We start from the raw sequence: 11,265 nt of genomic DNA, 5'->3' as shown, positions 1-11,265 counted from the left end.
ACTTGGAACACAATGAGGTACCAGAGGAAAAAGTTAGACGAGTAAGAACGTGGAAGAAAAATTGTAACCAAAGAATACAACAAAATAGAGAAATAAGCAGTAGAACGAGAAACAAATATATATATGTGAATTAAAAGAGAGGTTGAACAGAAATTTGGAGTGACAACCTAATTTGTGTCACAGTTGACGAGCAGCCACAGGAGAAAAAAAGAAAACTGCGAAGGATAAGTAAATAAGGCTGAAGAAGAAAGGAGGTGAGCTTACTAGGAATGATCAGCAAGTCTGTGATTAGCTAAACAAAAAAAAGGGAGATATTTACATTGGAATCAATGGAGATAAAGAGGGAGAGTGAGTTGATGTGTTCTGGATACAGTACACACAACAGGAGGAGAGGCGAAGAAAGTGCTGAGCGAGTTAAGTACTACAAAGACAATGGGACCAAACAACATCTCTTCATGACCTCGGATAAAGGTCGTCGAGGAACTGCGTGAACCACTTGCAACGATCTTCAACAAGTTATCTGAAACATGACATATGCAAGAGGTCTGGAAAATAGCGAATGAAGTCCCAATATTTAAAAAAAAGAACAGATATGTGACAGTGACCTACGTGCCAGTGTCACTGACGTACATAGTATGCAAGGTTATGGAAAAGATTTTCAGAAGAGTTGTGGAGCACCTGGAAAGGAGAGAATTCATGATTGGCAAACAGAAGTGTTCTCTTGATGGTAAATCCTGTTTCACAAAGTTCTCTGTAAAAGTCAACTGAGTTACAATATTAAAAAATGCTGACCTTAATTATTGCATAATAATTACTCCCAAATAAAATTAAAATATTTTTTCTGAACCTTCACTCAGATGAGTTTCATAATCATTTACTGAATTCAGATGAGAGCAACAATATAGCTACAGAGCAGAATGCTTTGGATTTAAGAATTCTGGAATTTTTTAATATCAGCAACTTAAACCTGGAATCAATAAAAGTGTTTCTTCAACTAATTTGTTTATTCTGAAATAACTTTAACATATTTCCTTTTCTGGTAACTACAAATTTCTCTTATATTTTATATTGATTAATTTGTTATCTAATAACTTGTTTTACTTAGTACATTATTTTAATTCTTCTCAGAAACCAACTACTTTATTTAATATTGCACATTCATACAACACCTCTGATCATCAGAAGTTTAATTATGTTTGTTTACAGTATTCTGTATTTTAATATAGTATAAACCGAGGGTTTCACACACAAAATACAGAGGAAATATTTAAAATATATAGAATTAATGAGTTTCAACCTATAACAACATATCATTTGGAAGATTTAAAAGGTGAAAAGATTAAAGGATCATTTTATCGCGAAGAATTGACCCCAGTCATACCACCTCCAGAATATATTATCCACAGAGTATTGAAACGAAAAAAAAATGGTGGAATTACGCATTATTTGGTATCTTATTAAGGTTATGATCCAACTTTTAATTCGTGGGTCAAGAAAGAAGATTTGTTGAAAATTAAGGAATTAATTACTTTACGTTCTAGTCTCCCTCACAATCAACAAAAAAGTTTATTACAACAGTTTAAGAAAACACATATAAGTTGTATCAGTGAGTTTTTTAAGGATTTGATCAAGAATAAAATACCGCTAGATCCTAAAATATTCAAAAATACAAGAACGAGATTAAAGCATTAGCTTGTAAGAAAATTGGTTTTCAACGTAAAAAATATTTGTTGAGTATCAGAGGTGGAAATCTTCTAAGCATTATATTACCTCTAACAGTAGATATTATTTCAAGATTGTTTAGTAAATCATGAAAGAATTCTATCTTGTACCGACTTCAGTTATGAATCGGAAAACCCTCGAGATAGTAAAATCGGGGGGTGAAGGGAATTTAGAAGGAGGTGGATGCTTGAAGCGCAAGATTAAGCGAAACCCTGTAAGAGAACTTAACCCACCTGCAGTTGCTTCGGTGAAACCTCAGAAAACCCCAGATTTGTCAACATTGATGCACATAAGAGTGAGTGCACGAAATATAGAATATTTGAAATCAATGTTGGTATTATTGCAAATGAATCCTTGGGTGAGTTGGGATGAGAATGGTGACCTTCTTACCCCCATAATTAAATGTAATATTATTAAAAAAATAAATGTTTTATCCGAAAATAATGTGAAATCATGGAGAAAAGAATCGATTCTGATTACTTATCAAAAATAAAGCATTTATTAAATGTGTCAGGTATACATTTCCATTTTGTAAGGAATCCAAAAGTGCGAACTCAGTTATTGCATGAAGGAGGAGGCGGCGACAAGCATGAGGAATCACCGTGCATAGCATAATAGGTAAGTATATAAGCTTTATGATTATGTGTTTTTACTCAGTCTGGGTTATAAGAGTGACTGTGACGAGATGGCTCAACAACTTCCATACATCTGTTGCAATTTCAGTGTTGATTTAGTTCCCACCATACACCGTCGGCATTCATTAATAAATTATATGATCCTATTATAATAGATAATAAAATTGATTATGAGGTTGCTCTGAAAAATATAATTTATCCCGACACATATGCCTCATAATATCTTCCTCTAAAACAAAGATATTAACAAGCAAACGACATCCCTCACCCATCTATTTGCAGGGTGAAATCATTAGCTACGTTAAAACTTACAGATATCTTGGTGTAGATGTACCCTTTAACAAATCCACTATACCACAACTAAATAAGAAATGCAAAGCTAGGCTAAATGCTCTCAAAGCTGTTGCTGGCTACAACCCCAACTATGGTGCTAATGTGAGAATCGTGAGAATGATGTACATAGCCCATGTTAGGTTCTTAATTGATTATGCTGCTCCCATGTTGATATTAGCTAGAGAAAGTTCTCTCCGACCCTTGGAGTTAATGCAAAATGAAGCTCTCAGAATTATTCTTGGCTGTCCCAGATCTACAAAAGTTCTTAACATGAGGAAGGAGCTTGGTATTTCTAGTATCAGTGATAGGGTTGTTGAGATTAACACTGTACTCGGTATTAGAATGTTGAGAAATGAACCAGACACTGTCACAATGAATCTTACAAAGTGTCTAGAGGTAAATACACACAGATCTAAATGGATTGTGAAAACATGCAATTGCATTAAGTTTTATAACCTGCATGAACTGTATCACTGTAGGCAACAAGAGCATTTCACCCCTTCGTGGAAGATGTGTTCATTTAGTATCACATACCTGCAAGTTCCTCCCAAGAAGATCATTGCTAGTAATCCCTTCCTTAAATCACTCGTTAGAGCAACTGCTCAAGAAGAAATTTATCACCTAGCTGATAGTAATAAGTTATCACAAGTTATATGCACTGATGGATCTAAACAGGAGTCTTCTGGCCGGGCTGCATCTGCTCTTCTTGCCACCTCCCTAGTTAAGAACTATAATAAATTTGTTGAGTTAGGCATAAGAATTAACAACTGGCCGTCTACAATGTATACTGAATTGTTTGCAATCCTAATGGCGCTAAAGTTAACCTATGACACTGAGCTTGACTCTATCATCATTACTGATTCTATATCATCATTGAAGGCTCTTGACTCATATAATGACTCCAACAACATGCTCATTGGAGAAGCCAGGTATAGATACTCAAAAATTAGGGACAAAGGAATTAATGTACAATTGCTATGGATCCCATCACACATTGGATTACTCCTTCATGATAAAGTTGATATGTTAGCCAAGAAGAGTACCCAGAAGGAGAATGTAGAATATAACTTTGGTATAACTGTGTCTAACATTAGGAATAATATTAGGAGAGAAGTAAATAATGAAAATGATTGTTATAGGAATGCAGTTAGAAGCCTGAGTAAATCTATAACCCACTATGATAACATGAACGTAGATAAGTATGTTTATGGAGCAACTTGCAATGTGAACAGACGGACTGATGTTGTAGTGGCCAGGCTTAGGCTTGGTTACAAGTACTTCTGGCAGTTTGGGAGACACACAGATGATGATCAAACTAAATGTAAATTATGTGTTCAGGCATATGGTCACTCTCTTGAACACTATGTGCTTAATTGTCCACTTATTGAGGAATACAGAGACAGACATAAAAATAAGCAAATTTCCTAAATTTGCTTGTAACAGATAAGTGAGCTATAGATATGTAGATATAAATCCATATGTATTCCTGTTAACTCTTTGGGGCCTAGTTCCTAGGCCTTTTGTGTATCCATGTGCTCTTGCGCTACCGTCCACAGGATGGATATGGGGTGCACAATAAACTAGCCACTTCGGTGGCAAAATCTAAATCTAATCACAAAAGAATTTGAGTATATATATTAAATGTGAGAAATCTACTGTAAATAAATTTATCCACGAAATTGATATGAGCAAAATTATTGGAGGTGATATGGCAAGGATTTTAGAAGCAATAAATTAGGATATTAATGAAAATATGATAAGTCAAGTTAAAAAGTCAACAGGTATTATCATCCCCAAAAATTCAACTGTGTTAACTTATCATCCCGGAATAAACAAAGTGGTTATTAACTTGAAAAAAACAATACTACCTTTGAATATTAAAAGTGGCTATGTGGGGTTGAAATTTGATAGATAATGATGTGATATGTTGAGGTTCTCAGGTAATGAAGTCTTGTATGTTTTTACCAGTAAAAATGAGGTTATTTGTAACGAGTCTTTTGTGAAGGAAGTAAACCCACCCGATCCTGAACCAGGCATTAATTATATGCTAATATATAGTGATTTGATTGATCCCATTATTTTTGGGCATCAGTTGGTATCTCTTTTGGGAGTAGTTGATATTAATACATTAAGATCTAATTATGATCCCACAATGTACAAACCACTTAATAAAAAGATAATTGATCAAGTGAGTATTAAGCTCGCTGATCAGAAAGGAAGGTTAATTCAATATAATGACAAGTGTTCTACTGTATGTGTACTACATTTAAGACCTATAAAACGAGAGTGAATGATCAAGTTGAGTTAATATTGAACGAACCGTCAAGATGAGAACCAGTTTCTCCCCTCCTTCAGTGGAATCATTCCTGAAACTCTTAGATACTTTTAGGGTAAAAGAGGGAGGTTTGGATATCATATTATATAAAGCTAGAGGGAGGGGCGGGGGGCCAGAAAAGTATTACCATTCTTATTGAATACCTTTGCCCCGGAAATATTGCAATATGCACATAATATGTTGAAAGACGTTAGTAGTACTGTAATGAAAAATTCAGCGAGGAATAGAAGTGTAGAAACATTGAAGAATGTTGGACAAAAGTTATTGTCTGGAAGAAGCAGAAAAAATGGTTTGAAACGATTGAAAATTAATAATTTAAGAAAGTGAAACTTTTAATTATCTTCAATCTATTGATAGCTTTCATAACGTTAATATGTCGGCTGGTGCTCTATACGTTATACCAGGGGGGGGGGGCTGGTGCTCTGTATCAACGCCCCCGTGCCCAGTTATACTCATTCGATAACTGATGGATTCCCAAAATTACCAGGACACGTCATTATTAAATCCTCTATAGCAGCTAGACGCACCTGTGAAGTATTACCAGTAAATCAGGGTTCTGATAAATTTCTCGAATTTAAAATACAAAGTTCAGAAGGTCGTTTTGGTAAATTGGACAAATCTAGCATTGAAAATGAACATAATTATAAAAAATCGGATGGGAGTGCATTGGGAGATGGAGATAAGGTGTTATTTGTGAATTCTATAAGTCAGACAATATTCAAATTTGTGTGTTTGTATCTCAATGAATAGCTTATAGGGGCGGCACTATCACTGAGGTGTGAAATTTCACACTTAGGTGTGAAAAGGCGGCATCCTTTGAGAAGCCGCTCAGCCGCATTGTCTACTACTCTCAACCCCTGCAATCCTATACAGGTGAGTTCTTAAAGGTGAGCAACACACACACACTTTCATTCTCCACTAACACAAGCATTTTGTATACCCGAAGGGCAACTATAATTGATTGCCTGATATTTTTTTCCTCCAACATTTTCCTTATGTTTTCTCATAAACCAAGAAAGCCTCACCCAAACAACTTCGATTCTTTAACGATTGTTTACAGTAACTAGGACAAAACTCTTGGTACAACTTGCATGTGTAAGCCCTCGATGACCTAAGTTCTCGAATCCATTCCGTGCATCCTGGAATGGCTTCGATAACTCCCAAAACTTCCTGCGGTGCAGCTTCCGTCGTTAAAAAAAAGTTGCCTTCTGATTCGATCATAGTTGTGAGTAAAATTCAATTGCAGGTGAACATCTGCCACTTTTTCGTGCGTAAAACAATGTGATTCTTTTCACGTTTAATCGCATTTAAATATATTTGAGTCTACCAGTTTTATAATTGCTTTAATGTTTAATGGTTGATTCATCTTACCCATTATAATTATTTTTTTTGTTCGGACAAATATGCCAATGTAAAAAATAAATCACTGAAAGTGCAATAACTGGAAAATTACTTTTCTGTTTGACTTCAAATTTTCGGGCGGGGAGAAGTAAGTTTCCTGTTGTTATGAGTATTGTAAATCACAATTTGCAATATTACTAAACTAATAGAAATATTGATTTCCATTCATTAAGAAAGGTCTTGTCTTCGGCTTCAATATATTAACAATGATACATTCCATAACAAGAATGACATCTTGTAAGTTAAATCTCTGTAGCAGCAAATTTGAAATATTTCGGAAATTGTTTAAAATCTCGGAATCGTTGGATTCTGAACAGTTACTGGAGAATTTCTTAAATAGGCTTCAAACTTTTATTCCTGAAGATCTTAATTCAAAGACAACTTGACTTTTACTGTCAACAATGTGAGTTTTAAATTGAGAATTATATAACTTAAACTTGTTTGTATGTGACACTTAAGTGACACTTAAGTGACACTTAAGTGACACTTAAGTAACACTTAAGTGACACTTAAGTGTCACTTAAGTGGGGAGGGAGAGAGGGAGGGGGAGGAGGAGGGGGAGGGGAGGGGAAGAGGGAGCTTGAGGGGGAGGGGGAGGGGGAGCTTGAGGGGGAGGAGGGGGAGGGGGAGGAGGGGGAGGGGGAGGGGAAGCTTGAGGGGGAGGAGGAGGGGGAGGGGGAGCTTGAGGGGGAGGAGGAGGGGGAGGGGGAGCTTGAGGGGGAGGAGGAGGAGGAGGGGGAGGGGGAGCTTGAAGGGGAGGAGGAGGGAGAGGGGGAGCTTGAGGGGGAGGGGGAGCTTGAGGGGGAGGAGGAGGGTGAGGGGGAGCTTGAGGGGGAGGAGGAGGAGGAGGGTGAGGGGAAGCTTGAGGGGGAGGAAGAGGGGGAGGGGGAGCTTGAGGGGGAGGAGGAGGGGAGGGGGAGCTTGAGGGGGAGGAGGAGGGGGAGGGGGAGCTTGAGGGGGAGGAGGAGGGGGAGGGGGAGCTTGAGGGGGAGGAGGAGGGGGAGGGGGAGCTTGAGGAGGAGGAGGAGGGGGAGGTGGAGCTTGAGGGGGAGGAGGAGGGGGAGGGGGAGCTTGAGGGGGAGGAGGAGGGGGAGGGGGAGGGGGAGCTTGAGGGGGAGGAGGAGGGGGAGGGGGATGGGAAGCTTGAGTGGGAGGAGGAGGGGGAGGGGGAGCTTGAGGGGGAGGAGGAGGGGGAGGGGGAGCTTGAGGGGGAGGAGGAGGGTGAGGGGGAGCTTGAGGGGGAGGAGGAGGAGGAGGGTGAGGGGAAGCTTGAGGGGGAGGAAGAGGGAGAGGGGGAGCTTGAGGGGGAGGAGGAGGGGAGGGGGAGCTTGAGGGGGAGGAGGAGGGGGAGGGGGAGCTTGAGGGGGAGGAGGAGGGGGAGGGGGAGCTTGAGGGGGAGGAGGAGGGGGAGGGAGAGCTTGAGGGGGAGGAGGAGGGGGAGGTGGAGCTTGAGGGGGAGGAGGAGGGGGAGGGGGAGCTTGAGGGGGAGGGGGAGGGGGAGCTTGAGGGGGAGGAGGAGGGGGAGGGGGATGGGAAGCTTGAGTGGGAGGAGGAGGGGGAGCTTGAGGGGGAGGGGGAGCTTGAGGGGGAGGAGGAGGAGGAGGGGGAGCTTGAGGGGGAGAGGGAGCTTGAGGGGGAGGAAGAGGGGGAGGGGGAGCTTGAGGGGGAGGAGGAGGTGAAGGGGGAGCTTGAGGAGGAGGAGGAGGGGGAGGGGGAGCTTGAGGGGGAGGAAGAGGGGGAGGGGGGGCTTGAGAAGGAGGGGGAGGGGGGCTTGAGGGGGAGGAGGAGGGGGAGGAGGAGGGGGAGGGGGATGGGAAGCTTGAGGGGGAGGAGGAGGGGGAGGGGGAGCTTGAGGGGGAGGAGGAGGAGGGGGAGGGGGAGCTTGAGGGGGAGGAGGAGGGGGAGGAGGAGGGGGAGGGGGAGCTTGAGGGGGAGGAGGAGGGGGAGGGGGAGCTTGAGGGGAAGGAGGAGGGGGAGGGGAGCTTGAGGAGGAGGAGGAGGGTGAGGGGGAGCTTGAGGGGGAGGAGGAGGAGGAGGGGGAGGGGAAGCTTGATGGGGAGGAGGAGGGGGAGGGGGAGCTTGAGGGGGAGGAGGAGGGGAGGGGGAGGGGAAGCTTGAGGGGGAGGAGGAGGGGGAGGGAGAGCTTGAGGGGGAGGAGGAGGGGGAGGGGGAGCTTGAGGGGGCGGATGAGGGAGAGGGGGAGCTTGAGGGGGAGGAGGAGGGGGAGGGGGAGCTTGAGGGGGAGGGGGAGGGGGAGCTTGAGGGGGAGGAAGAGGGGGAGGGGGAGCTTGAGGGGGAGGTGGAGGGGGAGGGGGAGCTTGAGGGGGAGGGGGAGCTTGAGGGGGAGGGGGAGCTTGAGGGGGAGGAGGAGGAGGAGGGGGAGGGGAAGCTTGAGGGGGAGGAGGAGGGGGAGGGAGAGCTTGAGGGGGAGGAGGAGGGGGAGGGGGAGCTTGAGGGGGAGGAAGAGGGAGAGGGGGAGCTTGAGGGGGAGGAGGAGGGGGAGGGGGAGCTTGAGGGGGAGGGGGAGGGGGAGCTTGAGGGGGAGGAAGAGGGGGAGGGGGAGCTTGAGGGGGAGGAGGAGGGGGAGGGGGAGCTTGAGGGGGAGGAGGAGGGGGAGGGGGAGCTTGAGGAGGAGGAGGGGGAGGGGGAGCTTGAGGGGGAGGAGGAGGGGAAGCTTGAGGGGGAGGAGGAGGGGGAGGGGGAGCTTGAGGGGGAGGAGGAAGGGGAGGGGGAGCTTGAGGGGGAGGAGGAGGGGGAGGGGGAGCTTGAGGGGGATGAGGAGGGGGAGGGGGAGCTTGAGGGGAGGCGCATCTGTCCACTTTTATTGATCATTCTTCAAAATAGTTTCCTGGATACTACTTTAGAAAAAAAAATTTGATAGGTTTTAAAAATTGCAGCCTAGCGTGTCCTACCTGAGATAAGATTATTAACAGTGTTGGTGCCGTGTGCAACTTTTAATCTCGAAATGATCAGGTAGAGTTTTACATTACTGTGTTATTATGCCTTGATGCCGGTGAGTAGCTCTAGATCCAAGGAACTGAGCTCTTCCTCGATTTGCTTACATCAAATCTGAATGCCCTCTGTTCCCCAGGTGCTATATGACCCGTACTGCTTTAGCACTTTTCCTTGATTAAAATCAAACAATTTTTGAACGGGAGCAAACTTTGATAACTGTTGTGTCTAACTAAATGCTTGAAATGTTTTATTTTCTTTAGTATAGACTGCGAAGGTGCAAATGTTGTTGTTGTTGTTGTTGTTATTATTGTGCAATAACTTGTGACCAGTTTTGGTCACACTTAAAATATTACTGTTGGTGTTTTTTACCTGGAGGAAAACTTCCACTTGATTTTGAGTTAAGAAAGTTATATTTTCCCAAGTTTATTAATCAAACTGTTTTCTGTGAAATACCTGGAGAATGCTTCGTCTGATCGGTGCTTGACTTTTCTGGGTTTCTCCATGATGAATCTACATAACATAGTAACAACACGATTATAAACAAACCACGGAACTGGTTGGGTTAGAACCCATGGAGAGAGTGTCATAAAACTCCAGGTAAGTACCAGGTCAGTGGTTTACGCACTGGCCTGGAGTTTTACAACTCGCTCACCATAGGTTCTAACCCTCACGACATTTGTAAAAAAAAATGCATATTATGTACCCGAGGCCTAATTAACAATCAAAGGCAAGACAGGACAGGTTTAGTCTCTAAAGTATAGTACGAAAGACAACTGGCAGAATTGACTGATAAGAATAAGCTACATTAAATAAAACCCAATGTTTTACGGAACGTTTCGGGCTGTCAAAATTAACTTAAAACTACCTACCAATTATTCGCCCAGGTATGTATGTCCTTTTTGCCATTTTTAGTCAAGAAATTTGGTAATAGTGTCCATGTGATAGTATGTGAATAAATATTTTTATTCACTTCAGATCTTAAACACTAATATTTGATTGCATTACAAACTTATGCTGCACTCTGCACTATTTTTTTTCGTGTGTGTTGACATAATGGTGGCTGGAGTTTTTCAGTGCAAGAGACTTTTTTTAATTGTCAAGTCATAAGCCTACAATGCATCGTAGTTGTTTAAACGGCAGTAGTGTTTTTGTTATATGTGTGCAACAGATATACTCCTACATAACATCACACTTCTTGGTGAGAAGGTTGAGATCAGGACAAGCTGTGGGCATCTCACTGCTGTTGTCTTATTTCAACTCCTTTAGTGATTTGCTGGAAGTCATGCTGGAAGCCATTTGTGGTCCCGCTGGCATGGATCACAAAATGGTTTGTTATTTTTGTATCACAAGAGTGTTGGAAATATCAAAAACAAATCCAAAGTGTTATGCTTAGTTCCAGGTTACCTTCGTTGATGGCAACCATTTATCTAGACAATATTGATTTAAGGTAACTTACTAGCAACAAATCATTAATTCACTTCTTTTTCGTGGGAGAATAAAGACTCAGTAAGTAAAATACTCCAATCTTTAATTTCTATTCCTTTGAGAATATAATAAGCAAGTTCTTTATACATAAATTTATGTAGTCCAGAAAAGGACAGTTCACTCCTTTAATATAAACATCCCAGAAGTAAAACCAGAACCAACTCGTTAATATGGACAATTATACATAGATCAAAGGTAAACACCCGTAATAATTAAGAGAGACTTCCACAAGATTATCCAGACTAGTTATCAGCTAAGGAAAACTCTAAGGTCACATGCAAGAGACCACAACATATTCAAGAGTGCCAGGGATGTGTTCACGGCTGAGAGCCTGACACAGTGACCGTGTGTACCCCCACATGAGGTCGGTCAGGTGAAGTCGGCAACTAAACTAGTGCC

At 42.5% G+C, this 11,265-nt stretch overlaps 1 protein-coding gene across 1 annotated transcript; it reads right to left on the bottom strand.

Moving 5' to 3' along the window:
- Positions 1–326: 326 nt before the first annotated feature.
- LOC138851517 (putative uncharacterized protein DDB_G0290521) lies at positions 327–9,258 on the bottom strand. Its single transcript, XM_070080714.1, has 3 exons — positions 9,004–9,258; positions 8,661–8,742; positions 327–520 (listed from the first exon to the last, which is right to left on the bottom strand). The coding sequence occupies exons 1-3, from the start codon at positions 9,256–9,258 to the stop codon at positions 327–329; spliced, it is 531 nt and encodes a 176-aa protein (XP_069936815.1).
- Between the last annotated feature and the right edge of the window lie 2,007 nt (positions 9,259–11,265).

The sequence above is a fragment of the Cherax quadricarinatus genome, unplaced genomic scaffold (genome assembly GCF_038502225.1).
Source record: "Cherax quadricarinatus isolate ZL_2023a unplaced genomic scaffold, ASM3850222v1 Contig832, whole genome shotgun sequence".
NCBI classification, from domain to species: Eukaryota; Metazoa; Arthropoda; class Malacostraca; order Decapoda; family Parastacidae; genus Cherax; species Cherax quadricarinatus.
The sequence above is the reverse complement of the archived record's forward strand: the minus strand, read 5'-3'. Positions and strand labels throughout refer to the sequence as shown.